Source organism: Arachis stenosperma, chromosome 8, assembly GCF_014773155.1.
Source record: "Arachis stenosperma cultivar V10309 chromosome 8, arast.V10309.gnm1.PFL2, whole genome shotgun sequence".
Taxonomy (NCBI): Eukaryota; Viridiplantae; Streptophyta; class Magnoliopsida; order Fabales; family Fabaceae; genus Arachis; species Arachis stenosperma.
This window is the reverse complement of record NC_080384.1, coordinates 34,119,072-34,139,554: the sequence shown is the minus strand read 5'-3', so window position 1 is coordinate 34,139,554 and position 20,483 is coordinate 34,119,072. Positions and strand designations below refer to the sequence as shown.

The following is a 20,483-nucleotide window of genomic DNA, read 5'->3' as shown; positions in this document are numbered from 1 at the left end:
TGCTCATGCAAAAAAAATTTTATGATTGATTTTCATCAACCTCTTCCCGTTTCAAAGAACAGAAAAAAACAAACAAAGATAATAGATCTACTGAAAAAATACAAAATTAACGCAAAAAAAATAATATAAATAGATAGAAGTTCATACCTAATATGTGATAGAGATGTATTTGTGTTGAAATTTGTGAAGATTAGGTTGAAAAATAAAAAATATATGAAGATTGTGTTAGATTTTATGAAGGTTAGGAAGAGAAGTTAGAAATATATGAAGATTTTAATGGCAATATAATAGCGGGAAATATGTGCGGAAAAATGAAAAAAATTTGGTAAGCATAAGCCAGCTTTGAAAAGCTCCCTCCTAGGTGCTTTCAAAAGCACCCCTAACTTTTAAAAGCCGCAAGCACAAGCACTTGAGCTTTTTAATTTACCAAACGCAAAATGACGTGCTTGTGCTTTTTAAAAGCACAAGCACCTCCTGAAAAAGCTTTACCAAACCCAGCCTCATTACCCTTACATTTTCGCTTGGAGCTTCTGGTAATTGCTATCAGAGTATTCACGGTGCAGTTTGAATCGGTTTTGAGTCAAAAATCCATTCGATTCGAACATTATGTTTACTTGCAGTGCGGTTTGGATTGGATAATTTTTTTACAAAATTCGATCTGATCCGATTTAATTTCGAACCGTTTGGATTGGATTGGATTTGTAGTTTTGTAAATTAAAAAAAAATTAAATATATATAACAAGTCTCAACATTAAATTTCAAATAACCAACAATAATATAGTAAGTCTTTAAAAAATCAACGATAACATAATAATAGAAATAAAATTATAGGTTAGTTAAAATAAATAAATAAATCACATTTTGAATATAAAACATCTATTAAATAATAATAATACATGAAAAATATAAAAATGTATAATAAATTGAATATGTTATAAGTATATTTAAACATAATAATAAAATAATAATATTATAATACATTGTGCGATTTAGATTGGAATCCAATTCAATCCAACGGTTTGCAAAAAAAATAAAATCCAAATTAATTTCGAATTAATACGATTTTAATCAATTTTTAGTTTGAATTGAATTGAATGAACGGTTTAATTTGAATCGATTTGAATTTTAAGTCCCTAATTTTTTTTGGTAACTAAGTCCCTAATTGCTATGTCATTTTCGCTGATATTATTAGCGAAAATATGAGTTTCAATTTTTCATATTTTGACTGATATAGTCCCAATAAAATATTATAAATTTAGTTTTCGTATTTTATGTTTATGAAGATATCATTAAATATACAAATTGATAAACTTTTGTATTTTGATATATATTGATAAATATTTTTTTAAATTAAAAAAAAAAGCCTAATGTACTGCATTACAAAACTTTAAGAAAATCATCCCTATAAAAATTAACAAAGGGTTAATTATTCTATTAATTTTAATAATTTTACTAAATTTATAATTAAATTTTTAAATTTTAAGATTTTTATTGAATTTTTATATTGTTTTTATTTTTGTACTTAGATCATTCAATTCGCATGTCAAAAATATTAAAGTTAACAAAATATTCCTCTTTAAAAATATATAATCATCAAAAATATGTAATTAAAGGTCTAATTAAGTCTTTAATTATAAATTTTTTTAATTTATAAAAAATATTCTATTAACTCTAATAATTTTTATATTAACAAAAATATAATTACAAAATTAAAAATAATATAAAAATTCAATTAAAAATTTTTAAAATATAAAAATTTAATTATAAATTTAATAAATTATAAAGACCGATAGTATAATTAAACCAATTAACAATTATAGTGGAATAATTCAAGGTTTTATAAAACATTTTTCAGGTGTTAATCTTTTGATTTACTTTTTTTCAGGTATTAGTCCTAAAAAAACTCATGATACTTGCTATTGATAATCATATTTTTTAATTAATTTCGTTATATTTACATTTTTTATAATAAATACTGTTTTAACATTAATATGTATTTTTTTAATAATTATACATAGATTCTCTTTGTTTTATTAATTAAAAAATAAATTAAATGTACGATTAATTAAAAACAATCGTAATTTTATACACGAATATCAAGAGTATTTAGTGTAGGAATAGTATTTTTTTAATTAGCACCATAATGCATGATTATGAACTAAAATCGTGATTGATAATCATAATGATAATAATGGTAAAGCCTCATCGTTATCGTGCCGTCACGAGTAAGATATTTGAGAGATGATCTCATGGGCCGGTGAGTGGGCCCACAAGTGGGCCATCATAGTTAAGCACTCTTTGAAAATAAAATATTTAAGTGAAATAATTAACGTGGAAAAGGCGTGTTTACCTTTGTCTTCATTTGTATTTAGAGATAACAAGAGACAATTCCAGGCTAACCATATTTTTGGTGGCATTCTTAATCCAAAGCATGAAAAGTACAACACAACTCATCATGATTAGCCTCAATAATTTCGCGGTTTTGTTAAGTACTTAAGAATCTTATAGATGGTGGATGGACCATTTTCAATGAAATATTATTTTCATATTTTAGTATATATTGAATGTTATTTTCAATAGTTTTTCAAAGTGATATTAATTATTTTTCTTAGAAACTGTTGTATTTAATGCTGCTTTATTTTTTTCAAGAGTTCATAATGGATGTAGTGTTAGTTGATCTTGTTTTTAGTTAATTATTACATGTATCTAGCTCTAAGTGAAAGGTGAACAAGGAATACTTATTTGAAATATATAAGTATGAGAAAATACATTCCATTTAGAATACTCTTCTTAACATGTTTGGAAATTTTTTAATTTTTATGGCATCTATAAATTAAGTAATACACTTTTATCTTCTAAACCAAGTCCTAATGACGCACTTCTCTTGTATTATTGGCTAAATAGCAATAGCATAATAATTCTCTCTAGTCTGTACTATGTGAAATTTGGGATATATTAAACTTATGCTAATCTTTTTATATATTGAAGGGAATTAGGGATCATTTACGTTACACGATAAACTATATCAACATAAATATGTATAAATCACGTGTTTATTCACACCAATATCCTTCTCACATTTAGATAATACAAAATTCTGACACAAAAATGGAGTGTTAATAACTTAATATCCACTCTAACTATGCTAATCTTTTTCAATAAGCCTAATCTTGAAGAGAGTTTAGCTAAAAGTTTCTAAAAGCATTGATTAAAAGGATAAAAAATAATATTTTAATATATTTAATATGTAACACAAATCATTGCGTGGTTTACACATTAGATATGATGCTGGGCGTGGTCAAACATATGGGAACTAGAAATTCATAGTGTTTCGCAAGGACGGTGCTGAGAGTGGTGACCTTGTCATAGTAGATTCCCTTTTAGTCAACATTTTCTCCTTTGAATATCACAAGAACCAGATCCTACTTCTCTCTTACTTTCATATTGAATCACATACCAATGCAGATCTTCCATTTTGAGCTTATATTTATTTTTTTTCAGATAATTAGAAAATTCACTGGTTCCATAAAGGATGTGAGCAAGTACAACGTCTCCAAAACATACAACTAATTTTAAACTAGTCGATTAGTTAGTTTTCTCGTTTGTTTAAGTAACTGTCAGAAATTCAAATTTCATATTACATATATAACAAATTATTAACCAGTAACAGTCTAACAGATCCTAAATCAACTTTGATTAGAAGATACAGTAAAAAAAACAAAAAGCAAAAGATGCTATATATGCAATTGTTAGTGTATAATTCACCACTCATGAATTTCACATACATATATTTTTTTTTTCTGTTGAAATATATTGATTAAAAATTACACCAAATTGGTGGATGGAATATATATGTTTTTGTTGTGATTTTTTTGTCAAAAGCAGGTGTACCAATATGAATACTAAGGACAAAACGATAGAAAGGTGGTCCAAAAGGAAAATATGATATGGAAATTGGAAAGTGCGTAGCATACTACAAAGTGGTGGATATATTACTAGAACAACTAGAGAGGATACATACATATAACAAACCCCACAATGTACAAAAATATAAACTAAGATAGAAAGAAATGAAATACATATGATGAATCCATCAGCGTTGGAGCTGAAAAACATGGCTCATAAAACGCATGGACCTACTCATGAGAAGGAAATCACAAAACCGTCTCCTTCTTCTTTCCCTAATTAACCTACACTCTAACATATAATTAATAATGAAACCAACAATCAAGCTAAGAGTGTGTGTATCATCAAAGTAAAATATGTAAAATTGATAATATCATCAGAAATGGCGGTGGAAGGCCCAGAAAAACATGGAGCCTTACATCACAGATGATTGAGAGTTTCAAGTTCATAGAAGGGATGAGTTTATGGTATATAAGAATGATGATCAAGAATAATAATCAAAGAAGGTTCACAGGTTGTTTTGGTGAAAATATCTGCAACCTGGGAGAGGACAAAAACTAAGTTTTGTTGAGCTAGCAGTGGAGATAATAATATTTAAAACCATGATTTTATACATCAAAAAGTACCATCAAGATTAGGATGTTGTTACTGATACGTACAAAGCCTAATCTGCTTTTGTATCAGTAGCAGTGTCCACTCTTGACGGTTCACTTTTAATGTACAAATGACTGAAATGGAAATTCCAAGCACGCAAATTAGGAGTTTTAGAAGGAGAGAAAGGGAAAAAGTGAGTTCTGAATCCTGATCCTTCCAGAAGAAAGGCCTCAATCTTGTTGTATATGAACATCAGCAGCATCATGATTATCATTGAATCCATCTTGTTCTTGTTGTTGGTGCTGATTTGAGTTGTTGAGACCAAAAGGAACCTGAGGTTGCAAAAGGAAACTATTGTTGGAAGTGTCCAAATCATCCCAAACAGGACTACCTGGACCCCAACCTGAAGGAATAGCATTGAACCATGCAGACATCTCTCCCCACACCAGTTCTTGAGATACCCCTTCATTCACACTTCTTGAATTATCATTACCCTCTTCTATTGGACTCTTCTCCACATTCGCATTCCCACCTTCAGAAACCTCTTCAACTTGCTTTGTTGTTGTAATAGAAGAGGAAGGAGATGAAGTAGTAGGAGCATCAGAAGGTGCTTCTTCTTGATTCTTATCATTATTATCATCATCCTTTTTGTTGAGGAAGAGTTCAGGGAAGTTGAGGCGTGCATTCTCACCTCTAAGCTTGAAGGCCTCGCGATCATAGGCCATGGCAGCATCTTCTGCAGTGTCGAAGGTGCCGAGCCAGAGTCGAGTTCTGTTTCGAGGTAGACGAATCTCAGCTACCCATTTCCCCCAATGGCGTTGCCTCACACCTCTATAAAGCTTCGTCGTGTTCAACGGCTGTGACGGTGGCCTCAACCTGTTGTTCATCATCATCATTCTCCCTCTTGGACTTAGGTTCAGTGCTTCGCTCCAATACTGAAGAATCTGCTGCTGATTCTGTTGTTGTAGCATTTGCGGTTGATACACTGTGTTCATCATGTTCATGTTATGTTGCTGTTGCGGATGATGAGATTGAGAACCGAAAGAAATCATTTGGTTGGTGTGCGTTGTTGGTTGCATTGGTGGGTGCATGAAAGGGGTATCTGTTCTTGTTCCGTATTGGTAAGGGAACTGCATTTGCATGGGGTTCTGTTGTGAGGGATCAAACGCAAAAGGAAACACTATTCTTGATGATTGTGAAGATGGAGGAACAGAGGAGGAAGAAGAAGAAGGAGAAGGAGAAGGAAGAGGTTGTTGAAGGGAAGAAGAACGTTGAGGGCTTCGAATCTTCTTGAGAGGTCTGTTATGTAAGACGGAAGCTTCATCAAAAACTGGCTTCCATTGAGCCCTCTGAAAGAAGGTTGGATCATTCATTTCATCAAAAACCTTGTGTGCATCACTGTCATCATCCACACCCATGTTCCTGAACCTGCTGCCACTGTTGCTGTTCTTATTATTATTATTACTAGCTTCATCCATGGCCAATTAATCCCTCCGCTCTCTCTTTTAAAAGAAGAAAAAGGAAAAAAAAGAATTGGAATCAAAATCACAACGAAGCAAAAAGCAAATAAAAAAAGGGAGATTCAGATTTAGGAGTGTGGGGAGGTGAATCCGATCGAAATCAAAAACAAGATCGGATACCAAAGCTATAATCTTTGAAAGTACCCAATACCCATATCTGGATTGAATTGGAAAAAAATCTAGAGAGTAGAGAGCGAGCGGGAATAAGAGGCAGGAGAATAATAGTGAAGAATGAAGATGGCTTCTTCTGAGTCAGAAACTTGGGGTGGTGAATTCTGAAAGCAGTGCTGAGGAGAAACAAGGAGGGGTTGGGGGCAAACACCTTTTATATCACACCATAAATCTTTTTCTTTTTCTTTTTTGGGGTTTTGGCTATCATGTATCTTTAATTCTAAGTGTAAGAATTTTTTAATTTTTTATTTTAATAAATACATAATAAATATTTTTAAAATTTAAATTCTTTTATATTTACTATAAAAAATAATTAAATGAAATCCAAAATAATATTATTTGTATTTTTTTAGTTTACATTTCAAACATTTTTTAAATGCAAAAAATAAGAAAAACATTGAGGAAATACAGAAATAATAGATGATAAAATTCATAATTGAATCCAATAATAATAATAATAAATAGTCACTATCACTATCTCATCTTAAGTTGAAGAAATTTATATATAAAAAGAAAAAAGAAACCTTATTGGAAAGTCTCTTAATTGGTAGGCTAGAAGGGGCCCACACGGTTGTGATCTTTGCTTGATTACCAATTACCTTTCTTTCAAGCTCAGCCACCTTCGGTTTTGGTCTCACACTCACTTTGAGGTTCATGTAACCTTGCCATGTGTTAATGTCAATGCTACAATCTCAGAGGTCAGAACCTAAACAACTTAATGCGATTCTCTTTTTCTTCTGTCCGTACAATCAACAAAAATTAGTATTTGGATACTCAAATTCATATTTAAGTATTTAACATATTAAACATTTTTTTTTGGGTGGCATCATGTTTGATAAGATATTTTTCTAAGGTTCTCAATTAACTCTCTTATGTGGAATAATAGTAGTCAACATGGGTTTGGTGAAATGCAGGCACTACTCGACTACTAGGTTTGCATTTTTCTTTTCTCTCATTAAAACACCATGTGGCGGTTCATGCCTTTCCCAAGACAATAAAATGTAAAAGGATTTTTGGAAAAGCTTGTGCCTATTTTATTTATTTATTTTTTATGTGCATCTAAGCACATTAATAAAAATGATAAATAATTATTCACGTAAAAATATTTTTATATAAATATGATATTTAGGATATGGATAATTATGTTAAATATTTTAGTAAAATATATTAATTTATCAAATAATTTTTAATTATCATTTTTGTATTAAGATTTTTTTTATCTGAATAATGAAAAAAAAAAACGAAAAGGCACATGTATGTGCTGAAGTTTATTTATTTCAGGGAAGGACACATCATAAAGATGATTCTAGTAGTAGCATGCCGTTAACAGAAATTTCGTCTGAATCATGGCTTGCTCCTACTTAACCTCAAAGTTACATACAATAATAATTAAACTACTAGTCTTACCGAATCCTATTAAATTAAATTCATAGGATAAGCAAAAGTGATGATAATATTCTATCAAGTTGTATTTTGTTTCTCCATACATATTATCTTAAGGTAGCAAATAGAGTATTCATTCATTGGGGAAAGTATATCTAATAAAAAAGAAATCGGTACGCTATATATATATTAATAGAACACAGCAATTCTTTGTTTAATCTTTCCGCCTTTATCAAGAAGATTATTAAAAAAATATAACAAAGTATTTATAATCGTTAATATTCAAAATGGTTCTTAAAATTTAATTTTTTATTTAATTTAATTTTTTAATTTGTAATTGATCTAGTTATATCTTAAAATTTTAAGATATAATTTAAATTGATTCTTTCATCTATTTTTATCACTAAAAAAGATAATATGGCACAATTAAATGATGTAGTTTTGTTGTTTGCGTCTACGACGTCGTTTTACTCCTCTTTCTTTTCTTTTTTCTTTTTCTCAATGTCTAAACTTTTTGTCATCCCATTGCTACCACCTTCAATTATATCTTTCTAACTCCACCATCCTCAATAAAAAAAATGGTCAAACATTCAACTCAATTGAACGAACTTAAAACCCGAATACAACAACCTCAATTCAAGAAGCTTGAAATTAGATGTATAGCAAAATCAAATAACAAATTTCTTGATTAATATAAAATTTTCACTTTATTTATCTTCATTAAAACTCTACCTATGTGTTTGTGGCAGTAGATAGTCGAATCGGTACAATTAGAGCAGTTCGTGATGTTGAGATCGAATGATTTTTTAGAAACTTCGCCTAGTCCGGTCGTATTTCAGTGAAGAACAGCTCTGAAAGTCGATGCTGCAGGTCTTTGAAGAAATCTTATCAAATCTCTCAATTGTAAAAGACGAAGGAAACGGAAAATTCGATGTAAAGTGGAAAGAGAGAGGGAGCAGAATGTTCTTGACTTGTGGTAGTGTAGGAAGGGATCTCTCATTTTCATCGTGTGTTGAAGCATCCATAAATTGATTTGAATGAGAAATGTTGCTATTCATTTAGGATCGTTTCATGTATAGAAACTTACCTGTTACTAGTTTCTTTGCATATACTGCAAAATTTATTATGACTAACTTAAACAGCTTGCAAATAACAACTAATTAGTGATTGCAATGTATTATGATAATATGAATTGATCGAATGTCTGATACATAAGTTTTTGATGAGCCATGTGAAGCTCAGACATTGAGAAAGAGCCATGTGGGATTGGGAAGGTATGATTGAAGGTGGCGGTAGCGGAGTGGTGGCAGATTCACACATTGAGAAAGAAGAAGAAGCAGAAGGGAGGAATAAAATGACGTCGTTTAGGTATAAATAGCAAAATGACATTATTTAATCGTGCTATATTATTTTTTCAGTGACGGAAATTGATGGAAGCCAACTTAAGTCACGACTTAAAATTTTAAAATACAATTTGAGCTAATTGAAAATTAGAAGACTAAATTAAATAAAAATCAAATTTTAAAAACTATTTTAAGTATTAACCCGTACTTATAAAAATCGATTTAAGAACTACGTACATAAAACATAATAATAATTACATTAATAAATAAATTAAGGTAATGTCTACTCACATAAAGATATTTTATATATATGAAGATGTTAATTAAAAATTATTAAATAATTTAATATGTTTAACAAATTTATAAATTTAATATAATATGTATTAACGTCTTAAATATTATATTCACATAAAGATATTTTTATGTTAGTAGCATTTATTTGGTTAGTGATATTACTAGTTGCATGAGGCGTGCTACTTCTACTTTGCTCTCTCCCCAGCTTATGCCCCTTATTAGTTACAACACAAAGGAAAATGTGTCTTTGTCTTGTTGTCTACTACTCTATCTTTATAATTTTATTATTGCCTTCGTTCTGAAAACGTGGGATATGCTACAAGTTAACACATCCATGCATATCTTTCCTACTTTTCTTGCTACGTTTGTATCATTATGTATTAGTTGCATTTTGCAAGGATCATAATGCTAGCTAGCTAGACAGGTGAACACACTGAATTTGTTGATTGGGTCGGATAAAGTTGGGTTCTTTACCTTTTTTTGGTCAGGCCAGAATATATTATTATTAAAAAAAAATTATTTTTAGTAATTATTTATTTTGTTTTTAGCAACAATAAAAATTACCGCTAATATATTTACTGATAATTATATATTAGTCATTTTATACTTTATCGTTAAAAAAATTTAACGACAATTATACATACAATTATCGACAAAAAAATTTTAATGGCCGCAAAAAATATATAATTACCATTATAACATATAATACTAATGACAAATATATAATTACTGTAAAAATATAAGTTAAATAAAATATATAATAATCATTATATTATTGTCACTAAAAATAATTTTTGTTGTAGTATATATACATCATCATTATAAATATGCATGTCATACATTTATTTATAGCTACTTAATGTTAAATATGATATATTACTAGTTATCCCCACTCCCAAAATAATTTTGACCCTACTCCCAAATCTGAAATCCCTATTCCATAACCTTTTTCCTTCTCTCCCTATTCAATTTTTGTTTCTGCTCTCCAGCCCAGCGTTATTGCTGTCGGCTCGCCGCCCACCTTCTGACCTGCCCCGCGTCAATATCGCGGTGTCACCAACATAGTTCGCTTGCTGTCTCCTAACCTGCTACTCGCCTGCTCCTTGTTTCTGCGTTCCACTTTATCTCTTGTCAGTCGCCACTCCGTCATCGTCTCTGAGTTGACTCTGATACTGTCACCACTCCTTCATCGTCTCTCGCAGTCTCGTAGTCTCGCCATTCGCTCACGGCCCACTCCATCAACCACTACAAGAAAAATGTTGAATACCATCGTATTTAGTGTCGGACATTATTAGCGGATTTACCGGCAGATTTGACAATAAATTTGTCGAATAAAAAGATTACCGTCGGATTTGATTTTTTGACGGTAAATTCGCCGGTAATAATTGGAAAGAAAAAAAATAGTGCGATTATTATCGTCATATTTACCGGCGGATTTGGTAATCCAAATTAGTGCAACGCTGCGTTTGGTCATTCGCAAAGCATTACCGTAAGATTTATCAGTCGGTAAAACCGACGGTAATCTTACCCTAAATTCGAACCGTGAACCCTCTTCCCCCCATTTTCAATCTACTCCTCCCCCCCCTCTCTCTCTCCCACAAAGCACCTCCACCAACGTCGCCCACCACCAACAACGTTCAAAGACTGCATGGACTCCTTGCGTCACGTTGGTTGCTCTATCACTACCGATTTCGTGGCTCCCGCCACTGTTGCCGCTGCCACTGCTACACCGCTCTCGCTGCTGCTCCTTGTGTGCCGGAGATGCCTCTTTCCTCCCTTCAGGTATGTTGTCATCGTCCTTCTTTCTATTAATTTTTAATTTATTTTTAAAAAATCCTAATAATGCAGTCCTGCTGGTTGGTCACCGTCGCTACCACTTTGTTGTCTCTGCTGCCACCACTTTGCCGTCTCTGTTGCCACCATTTTGTCGGAGCTGTCTCCTTCCTCCCTCCATGTTATGTTGTCCTCCTCCTTCTTCCTATTATATATTTTTTCATATTTAGTTTATGTATTAGTTTAGATTTAGAATTTTTTTAATTATATTTTGATTTAGGTTTTTTTTATTTTGTTTTGATGATTCTGTATTTGAAATTTTGTTTATAATTCTGATTTTGAATTTTGTTTTGATGATTTTGTGTTTATTATTATGATTTTATGTTTATTGTTCTCATATCATGAAGAATAAAAGTGATTGTTTCTGTATTATTAAGGGTTTATTACTTGAGTTTGCATTAAAAACGTTGCTGATGTATTGAATGTTTGAAAAGTATAAGTCATTTTTTGGGGTTTTGAGAATTCTGACTAGGGTTGAGGTTGGTGTGGTTGGTTTCTTTGTATAATTGAATTTTCAGTTTGAAAATTATGAGGATCATATCAGGAAGAGTTAGAAATGCCATTAGTTATTAGTATTTCTTTACTTTTTCAAAACCTAGGTGGTGCTTTTTGGTTATTATTGTTTCTGTTTAGCTTCAGTTTAGGACTGATGATGTATATGCTATCATTTGAAGTAGTTCATGTTCAAGTGTTTTTCTAAATTGTTCAAATTTTCGATGGCATTTCATGCTATCATTTTGAAGTGGTTCATGTCCAAATATTTTCTAAGAAATTATATAAGACTGTACTATTTTATGCACGATAACAACCAACGGTAATAAACCATGTAAATTCAAAGGGGCAGGGTGTTCTTCATAAAAAGACTGATTCCATTATATTGACCTCTTTCTCATCCTGAATTTTAAATTCAAAAACTTCGTATTGCTTTGCGAGTTTTTATATAAGTTCTAAGTAGTTATCACTGGACTTTTGGAAGTAAGTTTTGAATGTGATTTATTTGAGATGGTTTGATATGAGGCTGCAATTCAGAGAACTGATGAAGATGATATATATTATTCTCAAGTATAGCATGCAATGCAAACATTGCTACCCAAAGTCATATTTATTAGTTGTGAATCCAAATCTTAGTATGTGTTTCATGAATATATTTTATTACGAAGTCATGTCTAACATATATGAAATTGATAATTTCATTCTTTTCTATTATACTACCACTAAATAATGTTATGTGGCTAGAAATTATAGATACTAGGAAGCTAGATTGAATTCATTTGCGACTGAGCACAAACCAAAAAAGTTCCTAAACTGAGGTTTTGGAAAAAAGAGGTTCCTAAACTGATAAAATACAGAGCAATATCAATATCCTACTTACTACAGATAATATGTATGAATTATGTTTGTATTTTATCATTAAACATTTTACCTTTAAGTTTCGAAGTCAGCTTTTAATATGCATGAATTATATATTAATTTTTAAATAAGGTTTTTAAAAAAATTAAAATTTAAGTGGACCGTCGGATTAACCGTCAGTTAAATCCGCCGATAGTTACTAATTTAATTATTAATTAATAATATATTACCATTTGATTTATCAGGAGAAAAATATGCCAGTAAACAATCACCAGCGAGGTTTATACTGTTGGAGTAACAGTAAACATATTACCGGCAGATTTTATTTTTGTAAATCCGACGATACTCAACGTTTTTCTTATAGTGATCGTCTCTTACCACTCTGTCTGTCCATCATTGACTCATCGCCGCACCATTTTGTCGTCATCTCTACGTCTCTGACTCTCTCGTCTCTCCAGTTTCCAGCCGCTTTAAGTATCATCGCACCGGCTGCACGCACCTCGTCAGTCTCCAACTTCTCCTTCTCGAGTAGTTGGTACATTCACAGATTCATTAATGATTAATTTGCTTGCTTCATTACTTTGATTTGGTATTTTGTTTAGTAAAATTTGATTTTATCTCATTTAGGAATAACAATTTGATTTTGATAAAGATTATGTGAAATTGTGAATTATAATTTACGTTTGAATAATTGAATCTGTCAAATTGTGAATTTGCTGCTATTTAAATAATTGGATGATTTATGTTTATGTATATTGACATATAATTGAATTAGGATATTGCACTTTGTTACTATTAAAAATTAATTTGAATGATTTTGAGAATGGATCTTTTTATTAGAAGATGCTATAAGATGAGGAACAATGTTGTGGGGTAGTTGTTTTTGAGATTAACCGCAATTAATTGGTGGCTTGCGCCTTAGTGCCTCACTGTCACTATAGTTATGTTGTGCAACATCTACATTATTGGATTTCTTTTTACAATAGACATTTTTCATTTGATATTATATTATTTTGTGTTTTTTTATTGAGTTATCTCAAGTATTACAAAGAAACGATTAAGATATTATAAATGTTATGACGTTGGTTAAAGTGTCTAAGTAACGATTGCAAAATATAAAAGATGATAGTTGGTCTCTTTTACTTGATGAAGTCTCATTATTTTGTGACAAATATAATATTACTATTCCAAAAATAGATGATATATTTGTGTCACAAGGAAGATGAAGACGCAAAGATAAAAAAAACTCAAATTTGCATCATTTTTAAGTTGAGATATTCTATCAAGTAGTTGATTGACAACTTCAAAAATTCAGTAATCGTTTTACAAAGATGAATAATGAATTGTTTCTTTGTATAGCTTGTCTGAATCCAAGACACTCAATTTTTGCATTTGATAAGGAGAAGTTGATCCAGTTAGTTCAATTCTATCCATTAGAATTTTCTTGCAATTCACTTTTAGCACTTGATAGTCAACTTGAGAATTTCATATTAGATGTATGTTCTGATGATCAATTCTTAAACTTAACTGGGATTGGTACTATTTCTCAGAAATTGGTTGAAAAAATATTATTTATCCATTAGTATTTATTCTTTTGAAGTTAGCTTTAATTTTATCTGTAATAACTGTATCAGTTGAAAAAACTTTCTCTAATATGAATATTATAAAGAATCAGTTTCGTAACCGTATGAGAGATAAAGTTTTTAATAGAAAAAGAGATATTTAATTATATTGACAATAAAAAGATTATTCAATATTTTTAAAATATGAAATCTAAAAAATAAAAATTTAAATTATTTGTTATTATTTTAAATTATTATTTTATTATTTTAATTTATTAATTAAATCATTTAAAAAATAATTATATTTTATAATATTATAGTATAATTATAAAAAATATTATTAAATTATATATTTTGTCTTACCTAATAAATGTTTTTTTTCGCTGGTTAAGACAGAAAAATTTAAAAACTTTTTTTTTATATATAATTTACGCAGGCTTGTTAATCTTGAGGGTAATTTGATAATATTTTAAATTTAGATAACAAAATGACTCGTGTATAATTTAGGAGGCTAAGATGAAAATTTACTCTCTACTACGATTGCTTCATATAGCATAGGTCGATAAGCTAAGAATCACTGATTAAATTGGTCAATGTTCATGTGTGACTTATAACAAAATACTCAGAGGCTTAATAATTTTGTTCTAAGGTAGCACTTATCTTGAGGACAATGCTCAATTATTAGACAAAGGCTAGCATGTAGCTATGGTTCTTCTAGGTAAAAATATTATATGCATAAAAATAGAATAAATATGGGAATCAATTTTTGATTATTTACAGTAGAAAAGGTTTAATTAGTTGTTTTATTACAAAATTACCTTTTTCTTAATCCTAATTTTTGTGAAAGATTTAGGTTCTAAGATTAAGATTTAGAATTGTTGATACAAATTTAAATTCGACTAAAATTTTGATATGTCTATCTAAATACAGAATAAAAAAGAAAAGTCATTTTAACAAAAACATGCTATGTTGAGCGTCAAGCTTTATTTTTCATTTTTTCTTTTATTTTAAGTATTTTAGCATTTTCATTTCTTTCTTGCAATTTTATTTTGAGTTTGTTTAGTTCAATTTTCATCCACGTTCGTCCTAAACATTTGTTTGCACTATTTTATTTATTAATAATGCAAGAATTCATATTTTAATTCAATTACTTGTGAAATTAATTTCGACACTTTAAGTGTTTAATTATGCCCTTCTTAAAAGAATTGTATTTACTTCTTGAATTGAAATTGTCGATACAAGCTTGTTTGACACTTTGTGTTAAGATTGAACGAAAATAAAAAAATACAAAAATTAAAAGATTAGTTAGTTGATATTAAATTAGACTTTTTTTAATTAAACTCATAAGAATAATTACATTCTAGAATAGTCTAGACAAACAAGTTGAGTCATAAATGGTGAGGTTATTTCGCTTATTCTCCTTTCTAATTAGTAGTGTTGTTGGGCTTGAATCTTCTTTACTTTTATCTTATTTTTCCTTTTGGTCTTCTTTAATTTAGCTTATTATGTACCAAAAAGTAGTTTTGAAGAGACTCATCCTCTTGTTATAAACCGTCTTTCTGCTTTATTCGATGGTGTTATAAACCGTCTTTGTTTAGCATTATCTTTTAATTGTAAAAAGCATAGCTTTTCTGATCTCTATAAATTTTTCTCTGATTGCAAAGTGCAACAGCACCTAAAAGTGAAGTAATAAGGACTTTTTTTTTCACAAATAAATTAATCATGCCCCCAAATTATAAATTATATAAAAAAATTGTACACTAAAATAAATTACTAAATTAATGAGTATATGATATTTGAATATATATTACATGTGTTGTTTTTATATTTTTAATACATATTTCATATTCTATGCTGATATAGTGTCTATTTTTTGTTACTGAAACTTATATATTAAGATGTTATAAAAAACGAGATTTTTCGCGCGCGTACTAAAAGCAGAAAGAATATCTTAGATGTTGATGCACAATTATTAGGAGATATATCTTACATTTCAAATCAAATTCAAGTACGTACGTTATTATTATCAATTTTATTTGTGGTATTAGTGTTATATACAAAAATATAAAATGTTAAAAATAATGTGTTAGTTAGATGTACTATTAATTGTATCAGAAAACTCTCCCATTAATGGCAATATATAACTATGCATGAACTTGGGTCAAAAAAGAAGTTCAACGAAAAAGTTAGGTGCTTTGAATTGGTCAATCGCAAAATGGCTGGCATTGGTTCCTCCAAGTATCTAATCACAAAATATAAAACAAACTTTAATATAAATAAGTTAAGAAGTAGCAATAGGATCAATTTCTTACAGTACATGCATGTGGGTAAAGAATTTATAGGAAGCGATGGAAGCAAATGCAAGTTTATGTGTGTGGCAAAGGTTCCACGTATTTCACTTTCGGTGCAACAATGGCGAAGAATTCAACTTTCAAGCATCAAAAAACCACTTGTCTTTGCAAAGTCAACACCATAACCTTGTATTTTTCACAATAAGTCGGTGAAAATCGGCACGTGTCGGTGCTCCACCATAAACCCTCATCATTTTGTTCTCCTAATATAGTAATATTAATTATTTATTTTATTGGTCAAAGTCCTATGACATATTGATATTTTAAAAGTTTGTCAACATGCCTTTAGAAATATCTAAGAAATAGGACACATGCCTTAATAGAGTGAATTTCATTTCATTTCTCAGCCCGAGTTTTTTTTATTTAGATTTAGTTTATTAGATTAAAAATTTAATTTTAATGTATTATTAGTATAAAATTATTTTATATTCATATTTAATTATATAATATTATATTAATAAAAAATTATTATTTAAATTAATTGCGTAAATAATTATTTAAAAAATAACTATAATTATATAATTACATAAAATATTTTATAATATGAATACATAAAAATTAAACTTAAAATCTCAATGCTTCGATATATATATATATATATATATATATATATATATATATATATATATATATATATATATATATCACATGTATGCTTTTTTTTTAAAGAAAATTAGAATTAAAATTTAAATTTAAAATTTTTAAATAAAAATAAAAAATTTATTTTATTTGAATTATAACTCGATGTGTTTATTAATTACCGTGTATTTTGTTACATGTACTATCTATATATGTTACTGAATTTTCAGATTTTCGCAAACGTTTCATAGGAACAAATGATGGCAACAAATTAAAGGTTGCAATAAAACAAATGTTGGTGAGTGGAAAGAGCATTAAGTAGGGCTCACCAAAGGAGCAATTAACAAGAGGCATATGTATTATTTGATTCACACGTGGCTTCAGTTCCTACATCGTGGGTTCGAATATATCTTTCTATGGAAGAATTGATCGAAGAAGATATGTTATTTCACATATATAAATAACTTTGACCGAAGAAATTAAGCAACGAAAACCAGGTCACCTACTACATACCCTTCTTCTAAACCCTAATTTTTTGGAACAGAAACTTATATCCATCATCCATATGCATGAGGAACGTGTTGTGGTATCAAATTTGGCCACTTATTCTGACATATGGCTACGTCTAAATGAGAGAACATGCGTTGCCTCCATGTCAAACCATGATCTTCTCTTCTTTTAATTTTATCTTTTTAATTTTTTGGTAACCCTTGGATATTAATTGATTGAATGATTAACACTGAAAATAAATGGACAAAAAATATAAGTTGATGTTTTTCAAATGAAAAATAGAATGCTAGTGTAAAATAGTGTGCAAACATTTTTAATTTGATGGTATGGCAACACATTTTTTAATTTTTAATAAGAAGTTCGACTTACGGAGAGAAGCTCTAGAAGTGTATGTTCTGCGCATAAGTCATAGCAATACGGAATATATGGAATGTAAGTTCGGTTTGAGAAGGGAAAATCCTAATATAAAGGTGAAGACTGGAGAAAAAACATTCTATGAAAAGTTAAAAATTTTAAATATTTTGGGTGCATCATACAGGACAATGGAGAGATTGAACAATGATGTAAATTATAGGATATCCAAATAGGTTGGTCAAAATGGCGGAATACATTTGGTTTTATATGCGACAAAAAGTGCCTTTAAAACTTAAAGGTAAATTTTATCGCACTACTATAAGACCGGCTATGCTTTATAGTACGGAGCGTTGGGCGGCCAAAGGGGAGTACGAACATAAGCCGAGTGTGACAGAGATGAAAATGTTGAGATGGATGAGTGATCACATGCGATTGAATAAAATAAGGAACGAAGATAAGGGAGAGAGTTGGTGTAGCACCCATTGTGGAAAAGATAGTAAAATCGTGTCTCAAGTGGTTTGGACATATGAGAAGAAGATCGATAGAACACCCAGTAAGAAGGGTGGATGAAATGGAAGATGGATAAATGGTGAAAGGTAGAAGATAACCTAAGAAGATCATTTATGGGGTGGTCAAACGAGATCTACATGTAAACTCTCTGTAGACATGATACATGACAGAATTCAATGATATCGTTTAATTCATGTAGCCGATCCCATCTAGTGAGACAACACTTTATTGTTGTTATTGTTTGTATGGCAACACATTGTTGAATAATATCGATCTAAATAATGTTTTTAATACATTGACAATATATAAAAAATTATATATAACTTTTATTTTATTTTTTAAATTATTTAAATCATCATAACTACTGACTACTTCAAATGAATACGAAATAATATTAAAAAATATTAATATTTATTACAAATATTTGCGATAAAAAATAATACTTTACCTTTGAAATTAAATAATGGAGAAAGAAATTGTTGAAAAAAAGTCTGAATATAAAGTACTATTATCTTTATAATGTTAATTGGGATATTTTAATTTGATAATAAAATAATGTTTGACCTAGCTTTGTTAATTAAAAATACATATTTTTAAAAAAGATAATAAATGGAAATTTCTCGGATTCTCATCAACTCTTCAGAAGTTAAAACTCAACAAAGCTTCCAACAATTTTGGTAATGAACTTAAAAATGAATTGGCAATACTAACTTCTTCTTCTTCTTCATTTATACATACACATGCATATATGCATTAACAAACAAGGACTTCAGAGAAAAGTGTAATAATAACTAATAAGTAGTTGCTCCTCTAAAATAGATAAAGGGCAATTCAATACACAAACATTTCACATAAACAATAATAATGGAGGGTCTGAGGAAAAATCGCAATAAATTAAATAATGTAATATATGCAACTTAACTTCATAGTTATATTATTCACCATGGAAAAGTCTAGGGGGCCAACAATTTTATTACATTTTGGCCAGCATGTAACCAGTAGAGAAATGTGAGCCGTTGGATAAAATTTCACACCAATCTCACACCATCAAATCATCATTGATGGCTAGTTGATGACTACCAATCACAAATATTACTGGTCCCTAGCATTGCTCATTGACTATTTCTATGTCTTGAATCTATAGTATTAATATCACACGGAGACAATTCAATCATTGTTGCTTCAATTTTTTTTCCTTCTAAAATATATATTCTCTCAAATTTTATTTACCATCAAGATATACATCATAGCTTCGAAGCTCCATATGGCAAGTTTCAATGTGCAATATAAAAAACAGCAAGCTAAAGGGTGGACTTTGATTCATATATTGGTGGTCACATCCTATTTGTTCTTGATTTTCAATCCACTCAAAAAGTCAAAGTCATCGTTATTTAGTGGCAAAATAATACCATGAAAAAAAAATGTTCAGGTCAACTCCCTCATTGATATTGGAAGTGCTCCCAATAACATGGCGCATATTGAAAATAATAATAAAAAAGTCAATAGTTTAATTTTCTGTGTCCAACCTTGTAAAATTACGTACATCTATTATATATTGAGTTATTTTGTTACATATATATTATATGTCATCAAAGTACAAGTCCTACATTAATTTAATTATTATCACATTTTTTAAATTATCCATCTACTTCAAATGTCGGCTTCTTTATTTCATTCAGCTTTCTAATTTATATATTACGATAATTAGTAATAAAAAAATCTCAGTGGCAGGCACTCGTAGACAAAGACCAATAATGCCATTTTGAACAATTGTTCTATGCAAACTCGGAACAATAACATAGGTTTTTTCCAAAAGGAAATTAAATATGATCACATTTGGACCAATGTGGCTTAAGCGCATGTGTTTTAATTTATTGTCATGTCAAGGTAGTTGCTATTACTAATCAACAACTCTGTTAGTGATTAACTTAATCTTGCATGACTAATCAACAACTCTTATTAATGATTAACCTAATCAATGCGCCCAATGAATTATTAAACAATGGGAATAAAGCATGAGAATCTGGCTATTTACCATGTGTTGAGCTACCATTGGAACAAAGTAAACATAGCCATAATCGAAGAACAATCTTAGTGTAAAATAGTGCAATATCACTATGATTGGATGAAGCATATGTTATAAAATAATTGTCTCTCAACAATAATTGCTAACCCATTTACGTATAATGGTTATCAATACTGCTTTAGTTTCCACTCTTAATG

The 20,483-nt window shown here is 29.6% G+C and overlaps 1 protein-coding gene across 2 annotated transcripts; it reads right to left on the bottom strand.

Moving 5' to 3' along the window:
* Positions 1-3,971: 3,971 nt before the first annotated feature.
* LOC130943631 (ethylene-responsive transcription factor ERF054-like) lies at positions 3,972-6,305 on the bottom strand. Of its 2 annotated transcripts, none has more exons than XM_057871596.1 (2): positions 6,165-6,305; positions 3,972-6,002 (listed from the first exon to the last, which is right to left on the bottom strand). In XM_057871596.1, exon 2 carries the CDS (start codon positions 5,976-5,978, stop codon positions 4,731-4,733), a length of 1,248 nt encoding a protein of 415 aa, XP_057727579.1. In that variant the 5' UTR covers positions 5,979-6,002; positions 6,165-6,305; the 3' UTR covers positions 3,972-4,730. The 2 variants fall into 2 exon arrangements, with proteins under 2 accessions (XP_057727579.1, XP_057727578.1); XM_057871595.1 differs by having other exon boundaries at positions 6,172-6,299.
* Positions 6,306-20,483: the final 14,178 nt, after the last annotated feature.

Excerpts from the sequence above, each read along its gene's own strand:
- LOC130943631 (XM_057871596.1), bottom strand. The coding sequence starts at position 5,978 with ATGGATGAAGCTAGTAATAATAATAATAAGAACAGCAACAGTGGCAGC.